Source organism: Grosmannia clavigera (assembly GCF_000143105.1).
Source record: "Grosmannia clavigera kw1407 unplaced genomic scaffold GCSC_140, whole genome shotgun sequence".
Classification (NCBI taxonomy): Eukaryota; Fungi; Ascomycota; class Sordariomycetes; order Ophiostomatales; family Ophiostomataceae; genus Leptographium; species Leptographium clavigerum.
The window spans coordinates 1,766,875-1,781,115 of NW_014040801.1; the positions used below are offsets into that span (position 1 = coordinate 1,766,875).

General features: G+C 52.7%; 2 protein-coding genes across 2 annotated transcripts; one reads left to right on the forward strand and one right to left on the reverse strand.

Annotated features, from left to right (window-relative positions):
- Positions 1-840: 840 nt before the first annotated feature.
- On the reverse strand, positions 841-1,473 carry CMQ_1255 (fkbp-type peptidyl-prolyl cis-trans isomerase; the record flags this gene model as incomplete). The annotated part of the gene is made up of 5 exons (XM_014318334.1): positions 841-868; positions 925-966; positions 1,056-1,076; positions 1,153-1,213; positions 1,284-1,473. The coding sequence occupies 5 exons, from the start codon at positions 1,471-1,473 to the stop codon at positions 841-843; spliced, it is 342 nt and encodes a 113-aa protein (XP_014173809.1).
- Positions 1,474-10,437: 8,964 nt separating this feature from the next.
- On the forward strand, positions 10,438-13,890 carry CMQ_1745 (mucin family signaling protein; the record flags this gene model as incomplete). Its single annotated transcript, XM_014318824.1, has 2 exons — positions 10,438-11,375; positions 11,982-13,890. The coding sequence occupies 2 exons, from the start codon at positions 10,438-10,440 to the stop codon at positions 13,888-13,890; spliced, it is 2,847 nt and encodes a 948-aa protein (XP_014174299.1).
- Positions 13,891-14,241: the final 351 nt, after the last annotated feature.

Here is a 14,241-nt window from a genome sequence, read left to right on the forward strand (position 1 = left end):
CAAGACCCCCGCAAAAAAGCCGCCACCGTGGCCCCTCCACTGCTGTTTCCCTCTATTTCTGTCTGCCACAGTAATCAGCTCTGCCAGGGCAGGAGACGGATTACGAATGGTCTGCGGCCTGCCCCACCATCACACATGGAAAAGCCTGCAATATCGCGTAAAAGAAACGCTTTGCGTTTGATAGAGTGCGGCAGAAAACAGCCCTACGTGTGACCGACCAACTGAATGGATGGCAAGGCCTTTCCTTCTGAAGATATACTCAGCCTTCGTTGGAGGCCCCCGAGCACGTGAAATTGGCTTTTGAGCTTCAATTCGATTGACCCACCTTTGCGATAGGTTGGCGCATCCAATATTATAGACATTATATCTTACGTCGGCAAGTTTCACCAGAAAAGGGAGGAAAGCGGGCCGAGGTTGAGCAGACGATGTATCACCCGTCTTCTTCTGTATGTACTGCGTAAGCTTCAAGGAAAAGTAAGGCGTTTGCAAGGTCCACTTTGTTTGCAACGCTCTTCACGACCGGAACAGCTTTTGCCGTCCGGAAGATGCAAAACGGCGCTTTTGCTCCTGACTACGCACAGTATAATGTTGCACAGAACACTCTAAGGGGTAGGCAATCAGGTCTATTCGTCTGCTACCGTTCCAGCTATTCGTGCCAGGCTTGTCTGTTACCAAAGGCCAGACAAGCAACACCACATAATCCTCACACCCATTGCCCCCGTCAACGACACTGCCAGTTTCATGCATGTGCCTGTTCTGCTGGGGTGGCGTGTTCGTGATATGCTCCAGTTTCCCACTTGCCTATGCGCCCGGTCCCGAATAGGAGAGGTGAAATTGCGCCTACTGGATCTTCTTCAGGTGGACATCGCTGCAATGCAGGGTTAGCAGCAGGTCGCAGTCAGACAGAACGCGCCGGATACATACAAGATAAGGTCCGCGTTGGGCGGGATGTGACCCGTGAAGCCCCTAAGTACACAAATTTTGTTAGTGGCCCGTCCTACCATTCCTTTCCTTCTGGGGTTGGCTAAATAAAAATGGTGTTGTGCCAATCTTACCGTGTGCCATAGCCAAAGTCGCTGCGAGGAAAGAGTCAGTTTCTGTGCGTCTGCGGGAATTTTCAGAATGGAGTGTCAGAAGGGCAAAATGGGTTACCTCGAGATGTCCAGGGTGGCCTTCTCGCCGACCTTCATCTGCATAACGCCCTCATCCCAGCCTGCAATGTCAGCATGGTCAGTCTGCAATTGCAACTCTGCATTGTACAATCAAAGCGCCTGTCCTCTTACCCTTGATGACCTGGCCGACACCAATGGAGGTGACAAAGTCGCCACGGCCGACAGAGCTGTCGAACTGCTTGCCCTTGTTCCCAGGCTTGGAGGTGTCCTTCAGAAAGCCGGTGTACTCAATAGTGACGCGCTGGCCCACGCCTGGGCTGGGGCCACTGCCCTCCTGGTGCGTAGTCTTGGTGACACCCATTTTGCTGATAAAACGTTTGTGAGTACTGAAGAGGCCCAAAGAGGACACAATTAGGAGAGGTCGTCCACCGCATGCACCAGCTTTAGGAGAGAAGCTCAGCCCAACTTACAAGATAGATCTGGAGTAGGCTGGTAGTCGAAAGGTGCTTGGCTGGTCGAGAGAAGATGGGGAAGGAAACTTATAGCACGGGCAGAGGGGCAGAGGGGGAGCTACCAAGTATATATATAAGTCCGAGGTGTGTGTGGGTGTGCTCACGCTTGTAGGTCCCGGTCTGAAATCAAGAAGCAGGCTAGAGGCACGGGTTTTGTTCTACGGAGTAATAGACAAGGATGAATAAAAAATAGGCGGCGGAAGCCACAGAAGCAAGTCGTAACCGAGGGAGAAGTAAGGAACAGGATGGAGACCAGAGTGGGTCCTTTAGTTTTGCGGGCTGCAACGGACTGACACCTGCTCGCAATAAAAAAGAGCGGTAGGGAGTGATAGCAAGGTCGGGTTGCTACATGTGCGAAAAGGCAATACCGAAGACGGATAAGCGAGCATGTTGCAGGTAGCACCTTCTGTCAGCCTTTGCCAGTTTGCTTTTTTTTGCATGTCGAGGCCGAGTCCCGCCCGACGAAGAGCTCCTTCCCAATTGCGAGCGGGGCTGTGGAGCTAATGATGTGATGGAGGGAAGAGGGGTGTGGGGTTTAACAGCTGAAGAAAAACGTGACAGCTACGGAGTACTACATAGGCAGCTAAGAGCAAGATACAATGCATCTCAGCAGCAGTCAAGCGAGGGAGAAGAAGGCCGTAAAAGAGCAGATGTCTCATCTGGCTCCCTCTCCACCTGGCCCCGGCTCTTCCGTCGCCTGCCAAGCAATGCAGGCTCAGACAAGCAACGAGCCAGATCCACCTGCACCGGGGCGCGGGATAATGGTATCCACGGTCAGGATGATTTCTTTGGGGGCAGAGCACGGAGACAGGTGAAATAGCTTGCTTCGTATGGCCGTTGTCTCCGAACGTGCTACATACGTGGGCTGCCGTGACCCACCACTGCACCAAAGCTGTCTGCGGGACCTCGATCGCCTTGCTAGACCGGGCATCAGTCTCAGGGCTTAAATCAAATGACGGTATCAGTCACTTGTGGCATCTTACAGTTTGGGCGTTAGGGGTGACGTGTGTGGAGGCCACTCGCTCCTTTCACTCCGTTCCCTGTATTCCCTTGTGCTCAGCCTGTCCTGCGGCTGTGTCCACCAGGCGCGGGCACACTGGCGAATGCAGATCTGCGAGATGTGTAATATGAACCAGACCTGGGAGAGTCCACTGTCTGGCATTGGTTGCCATCCCGCAGTACATATACCTACCGCTGGCATGTCTGCCCCCCCAAGCTATCGGCCGTGTGTGGTATGGCTCTACCGAGCTTCGAATGCCTCGTCCGCTGTGGTAGCTGCATGGTGCATGACGAAGAGGGGGGAATGTCCGGCGATTCCTGGTCAGCCGCAGCTTGCCACGTCTCCTATTCATTGTCTTTGCGCCTGGGGCTGGAAAGGGGAGCCGAGCAGAGAGACATACATGGAGACTAAAGTGTAAGCACGAAGCAGCTCGAAGCGAAGATGCAAGATGATGTGGGCTGTTTTGCAGATAGGATGGCTCAAGAGGGTAAACGAAAACAGCCAGTCAGAGGCAACCACAAGCTGGGGCAGAAAGAAGACCCAGAGTAACCTCTCCGTATGTAGTTGCACTCGGCCGATTTCTCCCAGTCTGTGCAATGTCTAGGACCCTGGTCCCTGAATCTTCTTTGCGGCTTGTCACATCTCAGCGGATCTCTCCCCGCAACAGCTATACGTACGGAAGGCCCATAACTCCGACCGTCTTTCAGCTGTGAAGAGGCAATGCGCAGTTGCCTTTGAGAGAGAGTTGTGGGGCTTATGATCAAGATCGGAATACCTGCTCGTCGCCTACACGATCGCCTTGAGTGGCAGGACATCCTCGCTGATGATCTCTTGTCGGAGACCCTGTCAAGTCGGTAGGCAACGTCAGCGGTCCAATAGATCCGTACTTGACTGTGAAGCTTGGCGTCATGTCTCGACGCTGGTTCTTGTACACTTTCAGGCCCAACAGTCCTGTGCAGTGATACTGCGCCCAAGGTGCATTGTGCTGCGTCGTTCTTGCCAGGGGCTGAAGAGCATTCCAAATAGTGAGTGGGGCATATCATGCTCGAGAGAGAAAGAAGAGCGTCGGAGGTCACGCTTCGACGTCAGAGCGACAGCCTGCATACGGCCCACCATACTAAAAAAAGTGTGCATATTTTTTTTACGCCGAGCCCAGCAAAGACTTCAGCGCAGACTGCAGCAGGCTCTTTGGGGGTCGGGAAGGGAAGGTTGTCGAGCCAGGAGCGGCATGGCCAACGTTTCTTTTTCGTTGGCCGACAGAGACGGGGACAAAAGAAAGCTTAACGAGACAGTGCTAGGCCGAAGAGGAGAGAGGGTGAAAAATGCCTCGCAATGCAGCTTGACCAACGAGGCATGATCACATACGGAATATGATCGCTGCATTTCCGGTCCCAGTATCTGCAAGTTGCAATCAGGCATGCCGAGTTACGCCCAAGGGAAAGAAGACCATGCCAGACCTTTGTGCTGTGGCCTCGACTGTTTGGGATGCCTCGCCCGATCCCTTACTTGCAAGCGGCAGATACTCGATTATTCACCAGCGCCGAGACGTGTGAGGAACCCGACAAGAAAGACAGCGGCACGAAATCAGCTTCGGTCCTGGTTGCTCACTCACGCTGTCTTTTTCGTGAAAAAAATGAATCCCAGCAGGCTGGTCTTGCTGGCTTGCTATGAGAGGATCCTCAATAGGCCTCGGCCGAAAGGAATGTGTTGAACACAAGACGTGTCACCATTGACAAAGCCAGCAGTCGGTGAGGTCGGTCAGGTGTCTTTCTCGCAAACGAAATTCTACAGCCGACTTTGAGGCACCACAATGCCAGCGGTCTGCAACCTGCATGCAGATGTTGCCGCACTCTCGTCCAGTGGAACGGCGGGCTCCTCGAATAGGCAAAAAGAAAAACCCCCATAACAGGCACAGCCGCCCTTGGGGCTGTTTAATACTTTGGTCAAGCATGCTGCTCTGCAGATAGGATGGGTGGTGTTTGCGAAGGTTTGTCTGCCTTTTCAAACACAACTACTTTCACGGGTACTCCGCTTGGGTGCATTGGTTAAATAGATGAGGCCGGCTGGCTTTTCTGTTGCTACGCGCACATTTCTCTTCTTGCCAGCAATGCTAAGACGACTGCCAGGGATACAAGATCACGGCGCACAGAGACGACAATAGGTCATACATGAAGCACTGTTGATAGACCAGGGTTCGAAAAAGCAAGTACCTAAAAGCTGACAAATTGGTTCCTATTGTATGAAGGGAGCTGTTTTTTCATACATATGTAGTTCAGATTCGGGCCAGATCCAGAGCCGCGAGTTGGAATGAGACTTAAAAGTTCCACCAGAGGGTAAGGTTGATGCCACATGACAGGCCAGAACCAGCCATAACTTTCTCGGAAGATTCAGACACAGATGGGCGAGGTGTGTCGGCCATCCAATTTAGACTAGACAAGGGCTTCCAGTTGCCATTACGACCATGCTCGTTAGGTCCCTTAGCTTGCGTGATGTTATGAAAGCTTCTAGTGTATATCAACGACACGAAAACAGTCAGCTTTGCTCTACAAGGCAAGCTGGAAAAATTGCCTGACGAAGCATCGTTAGATATCTAACGACTAAGATGTATCACGAGATACCTGCTGCCCGGTACACGCTGATGCTTTCTTATGTCGTCAATAATAAGCGAGATGGATTTTGGCTGCTACCATGTCCGACAAACGAAAGCCTTCAAGATGCTGTTACGGTCTGTTATTCCGAGCACAACAAACACCCCATGAAGCTGTTGCTTCAGACCGATAGGCTAGGGCTAGGAGGTCTTTTGGTACGCTGAGCTTGATAATAGACATACTTTGACTATCTCAGGAAAGCCGAGGCCTCAGAGACAAAGATTAAATAATATAAATTGGTGCTTTTTTCGTATCAGAATAGCTGAAAATATTCATTTCTGACTATTGTTTATTGGAATCCAGAGCTTTAGTGGTATGGTCACATGGGACCCTAAGGGTTACCTGTTGGCTCACGATCACGGAAACTAATATACTCGATACAAGTCGCGAGGATATGAAGAATAGGAGAAAACAGTGTCATGAGCAGCAAAGTTGGCCAGGCTACGATAGTACATCTTACGGAATACTCAGTAATAGCAAACACAAAAACGATGCATCGGATCGAGTGTTGTTGTAAGAGAAGGGACAAGTACAAGATGGCCCATTATGACTACAAGCTAAAAATACCTTAAAGTCCAACTATCGAAGATTATGGCACTACCTACTGTATGGTGGAAGCATGCAGGCCGTCAGACCTGCTGGGTTGAGATCAGTGCTTTCTTCACTGTACGAAGGAAGCAACTAAGAAAGTGAAGGACTCCTCCACAAATCCACGACATTTACACAAGCGGCTCTGTTGCATTGACGAATAATACCATGGCACAAAAAAATGTAAATGTTCCAATGGCTTTCATCTGGGTCGAGGAGACAAACCGGACTTGTTGTTCGCATATCGGATTTCTTCTTTCGCTTCGTGATAGCCGAACAGAAGATGGTACCGCGGTACAAACCAATTTCATCAGTCACATCATTATTACGAACAGCCTTATCTACACAGATGAGAGACTACTCCTACACTGACATGCCAGTGAATCTGATTTCGTCTTTTCGGGGACTAAATGGGGAGTGGAGCTGAAACAAGCTGTGAAAATGATGCAAGGCCTAGACAAGAGGAAGAGGCCCCGCTTGAAGTACCCGAAGAGCTTCATCCGTCATTGCTTGCCCAGAAAACCTAGTACTCACGAAGTACGTGGCAGGCGAAAACTCTAATCGGCAACTGGAATGTGCTCGGGAAGTTAAAGGACTGGCAGATGGGCCATGAAAACAAGCAAAATCAAACAAAAATGGGCTTGTTAGGGGAAGGAAGAAAAAGAAACGTTGGTACGCCATAGATAGGCATAGTGTCTTACTCCGTAGGATGCTTTGTATTTTACATACATAATATTGACTCCGTAACCACCTTGAAATACGAAGTACAGAGCAATGCTCGTCCCATACATTTGCAAGCCAGTCGAAGAAGCTGAGAGATGGAAGATGTGCCACTTGAAGGCTGGCCCCTTCACTTCCATATTTCCCGGCATGCAACCAAAATGTCAGTAAAATGCCTTGTAACTACCCCATTGAATATGAAGATGAAGGGGCTGTTGAATTGTCGGGTTTTTACTCTTATAGTTCAATTTGCGTGTAAGTTGAATACCCCTCAACAAAAAGCTATTGCAAAGAAAGAAGGATTGCAGTACCACGTGCTCGCCAGCTGGACGTTATTTTTCACACAGCCCTTCTAACTAATCCATCTGTACGGCGTGCTTCTGCGCAAGGTCCGTGTTTCAAGCTATGCACCCTTTTTTTTTTTGTTCTTCAATACCTACGGAGTACTCCGTATTCCGTACAGATACGAAGTATTTTAGTTCGGTACAAGTCGACTCGACCGTATAAGTACGGGGAAAACACCGTGTTACCCTACGGCCGGACGACCTCGTGCTTACTCCGTACGAGTTAGCGAGACGGTCACACGCCACTTTCTGTTGGCGGGAGGAGATTGCACCTAACGGCTACCTAGTCAGGGGCACGGTAGATAATAAGGACTGGCGCGCCAAGTGCTATAATAAAAATGGCACGAGGCGAGCACACAGTGCTAATATAAATCATGCGCGTTTTTCGAACTAATCCTTGCCACCTTCCTCTGTACGAATCCGTAGATAGTGTGGCTATGCATCCCGCGGACCCGGAGAGAAGACCATCCGGTTGTCGTTCCTTCATCGAATCTTTACTTGTGAAATTATTATGAGAGCACGGAGTAACAACAGCTGAATGCATCCTTCCACACTCACCGCCGAGGCGTATCTTACGACGTATGCTACGGGAACATAGAGTCGCAATCTCGGGTTTATCCAGTGTGAACAGATGCGAAAGGTCCGGAGGGCTGCAATATCGGAACCCCATTCGTAGGGGTATTTACTATGTATGTACTCGTAATATATCTTGCTCGTACGGAGTACGGAGTACAATAATGTTTTTTTTCGCCCTCGGGGATGTGAAAAGCAGCAGCCTCCCGGAGCTAAAATAAGATGCAAAGCCGGGTGCCTTATTTCATTGGACAGCTCCGCATTGGCCTTTCCGGCGATGCAACATACAAGAATCTTACGAGTATGGAGGGTGGTATCGATACTACGACGTAGTGTAAGATACACGGCGACCGATTTTGGGAAAGTGTTCAGCATATCCCCCTTTCCTTGAGATAAATCTAGCGAGTGTATCGTGCATAGCAGGCCTGCCCTTTTGAAACGAGTCTTTGCCCTTTTTGACAGCACTATTAGTATCTTATATTACGATTCCCTACTTTGTATGCCGATGGAGTTAGGCTCAGGAAAAGGGCATTTGTGTACTTGTATTCTGTACGAAGTAAAGTACATCGTAGGTATCTTACCTATACAAACTAGGGTATAGAAACTCTGACAGGCACAGTTGATGTGCAGCCAATCATGGCATTTTTCTCAGTGAGGTACGACGTACCTGGATTAGCCCCGCCGCTCTATTGTGAGTGGGCAAAATCTGGACGCCTGCCCCTGTAATGTATGGGAACCCACTGTTATACAGCCTAAGGAGTGCCTCATTTGTTCCGTAAGAGACATCATGTACAGAGTGCTGTCAGCGCAGACGAAAGCACCCCGAGGTAGCCTCCTGAGTCCCACCAAGTCCCCTCTTGTGCTCGGTACGACAGATGTATGAGTACTCGCACAAGTATTGTAAGAGTATAGGGTGACAATGCCTGTACAGGTACATGTACTTCACAGATGCCCTTGGACTAAATTCTCTTGGCGGCTAATTTCATATCCCACCGGCGTTCGTATGCTGACAGTGCAAAGTAGAGGGTGACGTGGTCTGTGTACGGAGTAATATGGCTAATATGAGATACGAGAGGAGTACATGCTGGGTCCGCCAAAGTGTATCGGTGTATCTTACTATGTATGGCGTGCCTGCCAAACCATATCCGTACGGGCACTGTACTTTTCTGGCAATGATCTGGGGGCCTCCCAAATCGCGCTAACAGGACCGCTACAGACGTCTCCCGCTCCCTAAAGATACTACGCGCAACGGCTTATGAGAAACACGGGGGGAAACACGAAGTTGAGGAATGAAGGGAGGTTTCTGGACCCCTTCGGACGCGTCAATTCGTCATGGAACACGCCCCTTCCCGAGCGCAGGCTAAGGTGCGCATGGAACACAAGGCGAAATACGAAAAACGAAAAACGAAAAGCGAAAAAAAAAAAAAAAAAAGTCGAGGCGCAGAAGAGGGACAGGGACACGCAAGCATCCCTCGCGGGTGCAAGTATTCGCGGTGTGCGTTCCTGCCCCTCGTATCCGAACTCTGTACAATGTATCTACCCCGTAAACTGCTCGTCTCGTGCACTGATGAATGTGGCCTGTGTGCTCTTTCCTTTCGCAAAACAACGCTTGGCTCTTGGCTTTCTGATCGCAGCCCGCTCTCACTGCCACACATTGTCCCCTTAGTTCGGGCTCTTCCCTTCGTGCTAATCCCTATTCGTGCCTGTTTCCTACCACGCGTGGGTCTGATTTTCACTGGCTTGTGTCTTTCTCTACCCCCTGCACTATTATCCCTGCTTGGTCTCCTCGGCCAGCAGCCAGCCAGCGCTCTTCGTCTGTTCACGTCCTTCTTTTTGTCCTGCCTTCCCTCCTCTTTCCCCTTCCCCTTGCCTCTCTTTTGCCGTCCACCTCCAACCCGACCTCGACAATCTTCTTTCTTCGACGACGTCGTCCCTTGCCAACGACCGTTACGACCGACTCGGAGCCTATAGTGTCATTTTCTCGCTGTCTCCTCGCGTCCCACACTCTTTCTGCTCTTCCTTTGGGATACATGACCTCCGGAGGTCTACCACCGAAGCGATTGCCTGTCTCTCTTTCAGAACCAAAGACATCCATACAGTCGCAGACGCGGACTCGGATAGCGATCCCACCTATCGTCAAAATATAATTGGCAGCGGAACGCGCATTTGCCAGCCACCCTCATTTTTGGAATTCTGTTTTTGATCCTCTTGCTTCTCTCGCACCGTCACTCTTTTATCTATATTTTGAACCCAGTATCAGATGGGGCCCTGCTGTTACATACGCCTCTATCAAAAAAACCACTAGAAACTTGTGAGTTCAATGCCTGCTAGCCGACGTTCCCATTCCGGTGTGCGGAAAAATTGTCGAGGGGTCGCAAAGAGGACACGCGAGATGAGCAACACGCCAGGAGAGAGGGCCAGTGCGAAAGACTGGGGCTGCTTAGGATGCGATGCCTTTATGCCCTCGTCCATATGACTTGGACTGGTCCAAATCCGGACATCTCTGACAGTTCTTTCGCAACCTACGGGCAGATTTTCTTTCAGGCGGTTCACTGTTGGTTCGACCTGATCGCTAACTCACTGCCAAGATCACACTTGTTGACAATACAATTTGTCAAGTCCACTCGTTCTACAATTGTTCTGGAAACCGTGAGTGGCCTTCCTTACGGTCTTCTGCCTACAAGCTTGCAGCATCGTCGACTCTGACATTCGCGTGCAAACGGTATCGACCCCTCCCACGCAATACGAGCTGACATGGTTGGATCGACTGTAGAGACAATCCTCACTCATTTACATACTCTCGCTTAACTTGCGAACATCCATTCGCTTTCACGTCTTGAATGATATCAGTTTAAACATCTGCTCTGATTCACGAAGGACGAAAAACACAAACGCGATTGAACTAGGAACAATAACCCGAATACTATATAAGCACTAATCATGCGCACCGGCTCGTTCTGGATCGCCGCCTTGGCGGCCGCTTCATCGGTCGGCGCCGTTGATGAAAATGGCCGGCCACGGATATATTTCCCCAGACATGTCAAACGATCCTACGTCAATGCAACAAGCACACAGCCGAGCCCTCACCCGGCACCGCCAACGACTCTCGGTCCTCAGAGCACGACCCTTTTTCCGGCGTCGACCGATTCCGACAGCGTGCTCACCACGTCCTTCACAGACAGCTCAAGCAGGGCGGATAGCTCGAGCAGCGCAGACAGCTCGAATGATCCGGATAGTTTTAGCAGCTCGAGTTCTCCGGGGACTACCAAGCGGCAGACAACGTCGGACATTTTCTCCCTGGGACAGAGCTCTATATCGCTCGAAGCCAGCACTGACAGCGTGAGCTCGCACTCCTTAACCGGCTCTCGTATTCCGGGCTCCTTCGTACGGTCGACCGAGATCACGAAGTCTGGCAGCAGCGGCATCATTGTTGTTGTGGAAACCAGCACCGTTGTCGTGCCACCTACCACGTCCACCACATCTACCAGCACCGGCCCAAGGAGCTCGTCTACCGCAACGACGACGGCGTCTACCAGTGGTACCTCGTCCAGCGCAGACGGCACTTTGGCAGCGACCAAGGCTACGACTGGTACAACTGATTCGGCGTCAGATGCGTCCACGGCGACGGGATCGACAAGGGCGACCACATCCAAGACTACCTCTGCTTCGACTGATTCGGCGTCGGATGCGTCCACAGCGGCGGCGTCGACAAAGACGACCACGGCTAAGACTGCTACGACGGGCTCGACATCAGGTACGACTACAGCCAAGACTGGCCCGACTGTCTCGGCATCGGACGCGTCGACGGCGTCAACGGTTAAGACTTCCGCAACGGATTCGGCATCAGATGCTTCATCGGCGGCGACGTCGGCGCAAACGTCGAAGAAGACGACTGCAGCCAAGACATTGACCACAGCCTTGACGACGGGTGCGGCTACATCAGCGAATGTGTCTTCGGTAGAGCCAACATCAGGAGCTGCATCGTCGGCAGAGCCTACGTCGGCAGAAGCCACATCGGGAGCTGCATCATCGGCAGAGCCCACATCGGCAGAGTCCACATCAGCAGAACCCACATCAGCAGCTGCATCGTCGGTAGAGCCTACGTCGGCAGAAGCCACATCGGCGGAGACAACATCGAAGAAATCGACGAAATCGACAAAATCGACAAAATCGACCGCCACCAAGACGAAGGGGACAGAATCAGGGGCCTCTACCGAGGTGTCCTCGTCCCCAGAATCGGCAGCATCGTCTGCGGCACCGTCGTCTGCTCCGGAGGCTGTGTCTTCGACAGCACCATCCGTGGCTACTACCAGTGGAAGAAAGACATATAGCGGCACTGTGTCGGCGACAGCGACTACTGACGCTGCATCGACAACTGCCTTTACAATTGGATCTGCAATCCTTTCAGGAACGGCCCCAAGAACCTCCGTGGGCACTGCAGTGTCGTCGGCAGGGCTTGGGTCAGCTTCCATTGCTCCCAGCAGCGTGCTTAGCTCCTCGGGTATTGTTGTCTACCCCGGCACTGCTGGCACGAAGACGACCTCCGCGGCGTCTTCCTCCGCAACCGACCCCCTGGCCGGGCTTACGTCTCTTCTGGGCATCAGCGCCACTGTCAACGGGACGATTGCTGACCCTCTGACGACGGCGGCGCCTTCAAGCGCTGCGGCAAGTGCGATTGTGTCTGGCTCTGGTTATTCGTCCTACCTTCCGACGACGGCGGCAACCGAGTCTGCAAATGCCACTGGCGCAGCAAGCACTGTTGCTGCGACCACTGATGCAGCCAGCAGCAGCATCCCGTTGTCCGGGTACTCTGGCGCCGGCACTGGCACTGGTGCTTCCGCTCTTCCACCGACGGCGATTGTGTCGGCCGTTTCGTCTTCTGTGCTTGCTTCCGTGTTGCCGACCGGCTCTCTGTCGCAGTCGGCAACCGGAACCGGTATTCCGTTGAGCACGAACACTACGGCGAGCTCGGTCATCCCGGCGTCTACGGGCACTGCGGTTTCGGTCGGGACGTCGTCTAGACTTACTGCATCGCAGACTGCGAACGGCACCGAATCCGTTGCGCCCACGACGTCTTCCGCCTCTCTGACTGCCTCCCCGGCGCCCATCACGGTGCTGCCGACGGTGTCGACCAACAGCACATCGGTAGCAGGCAATACGACGATCCCTATCGTCGTGCCTATCTCCACGTCTGCACCTGTGTCCGCATCTGCATTTGCATCCGGGTCAGCATCAGCATCAGCATCAGCATCAGGATTTGTATCTGTATCGGCTTCCGCGTCTGGGTCTGGGACTGCGCCTGCGTTTGTGACTTCGTCTGCGCCTGTGACTCTGTCCACACCTCCGGCGGTTGGATCGACAACGGTGATGGCAAGCGTGGGGTCCAGCGTTACGCCGGCTGCCCAGCCTCCCTCCAGCTCCCAGGCGGCAGCCGAGACGTGGCTGCCGACGACAATCATTGTGCAGCCGTCACCGACGTTCCAGAGCTCGATGAGCGCGACGACTACGGCAACGGGCATCCCGACTGGGCTTCCCAAAGCCATCACGCCAAACACAGACAGCGGCTCGAAGCCGGTGGACACGACAGAGATCCAAATTGCGTTCACGTACGGCCTGAACTATGCGTTCGTGGCCGTGACGCCCAAGGCCGCAGCTCAGGTTCTCTCGGTCCTGCCGGGGATCCTGTCGTACCAGGCCGGCTTCGACCAGAACATGACGGTTGTGCAGCGCCTGGTTCCGTACGACACGACGGAACAGCTGGGCTACGTGACGATGCTTGCCATCTGCACGTACCCGACGAGCCTGGTGAACCAGCTGCGCCTGGACATGCACATTCCCACGGCGCCGATCTGGCAGAACCCTGACGGACTGGCGTACAACATGTCGCAGGAGATCAACACGGCCATCGACATCCTGATGGGCTCGACGCTGGACTACACACCGAGCGACACGACGGGCAGCTCGACGGCGTCGTCGACGTCCAACTCGAACGACGCATTCGGCAATGCTAACGGCAACAGCCAGTCGTCATCGCAGCGGGGCACAACGGCCGGCATTGCTGTGGGCGCGGTGTTTGTGTCGGCTGCGTACGGAACGGCCATGTTTGTGATTGCACGGCGGTACAAGCGCAAGAGGCAGTCGCTGCACCAGCGCAGCAGCTCTGTGGGAACGCCCTCGGATATGCGACAGACGGGCAGCCCTGCCCTGATGGGCGGCGCGCTTCTGAGCCGGGACTTCACGTCGACATATGGCGGCGTGGCAGGCGCAGCAGCAGGCACAGCAGCAGGCGGCCGTAACAGCCACGGAAGTGGACGAAGCAACATGAACAACTCTGCACGCACGGCTTACATCTCGGCGCCGGTGGCGGCGGAGAACTCGCTCGGCTGGAACTAGAGCCACGTCTGAGCCGGGCTTCTTTCTTTACCAATGTCTTCTGTTCCCGTTTCTTCTCTGTCACCAAATGTCACCATGCTCGTTTTTTTTATATATATGCTTCGATACCCTTCGGGAGGTCCATATTTTGGCCGGCTGTACTTTGATCTTTCTTTTGCATATTCTAAGCCGGCCCTGTGGCTGGTGGAAGATGCCCGTTTCACGACATGCACGGGATCGGCCGGCTTTATAGAGCAGCTGCCCAACCAACCGTTTCTTTTTGTCTTGCTTTTGCCATTCTTGTGCCAGGCTGCCCTGGCGTGCGCCATGCCTGGCTACTTTTTTATTTCTCTTCTTCTCTTCCTCTTTAGT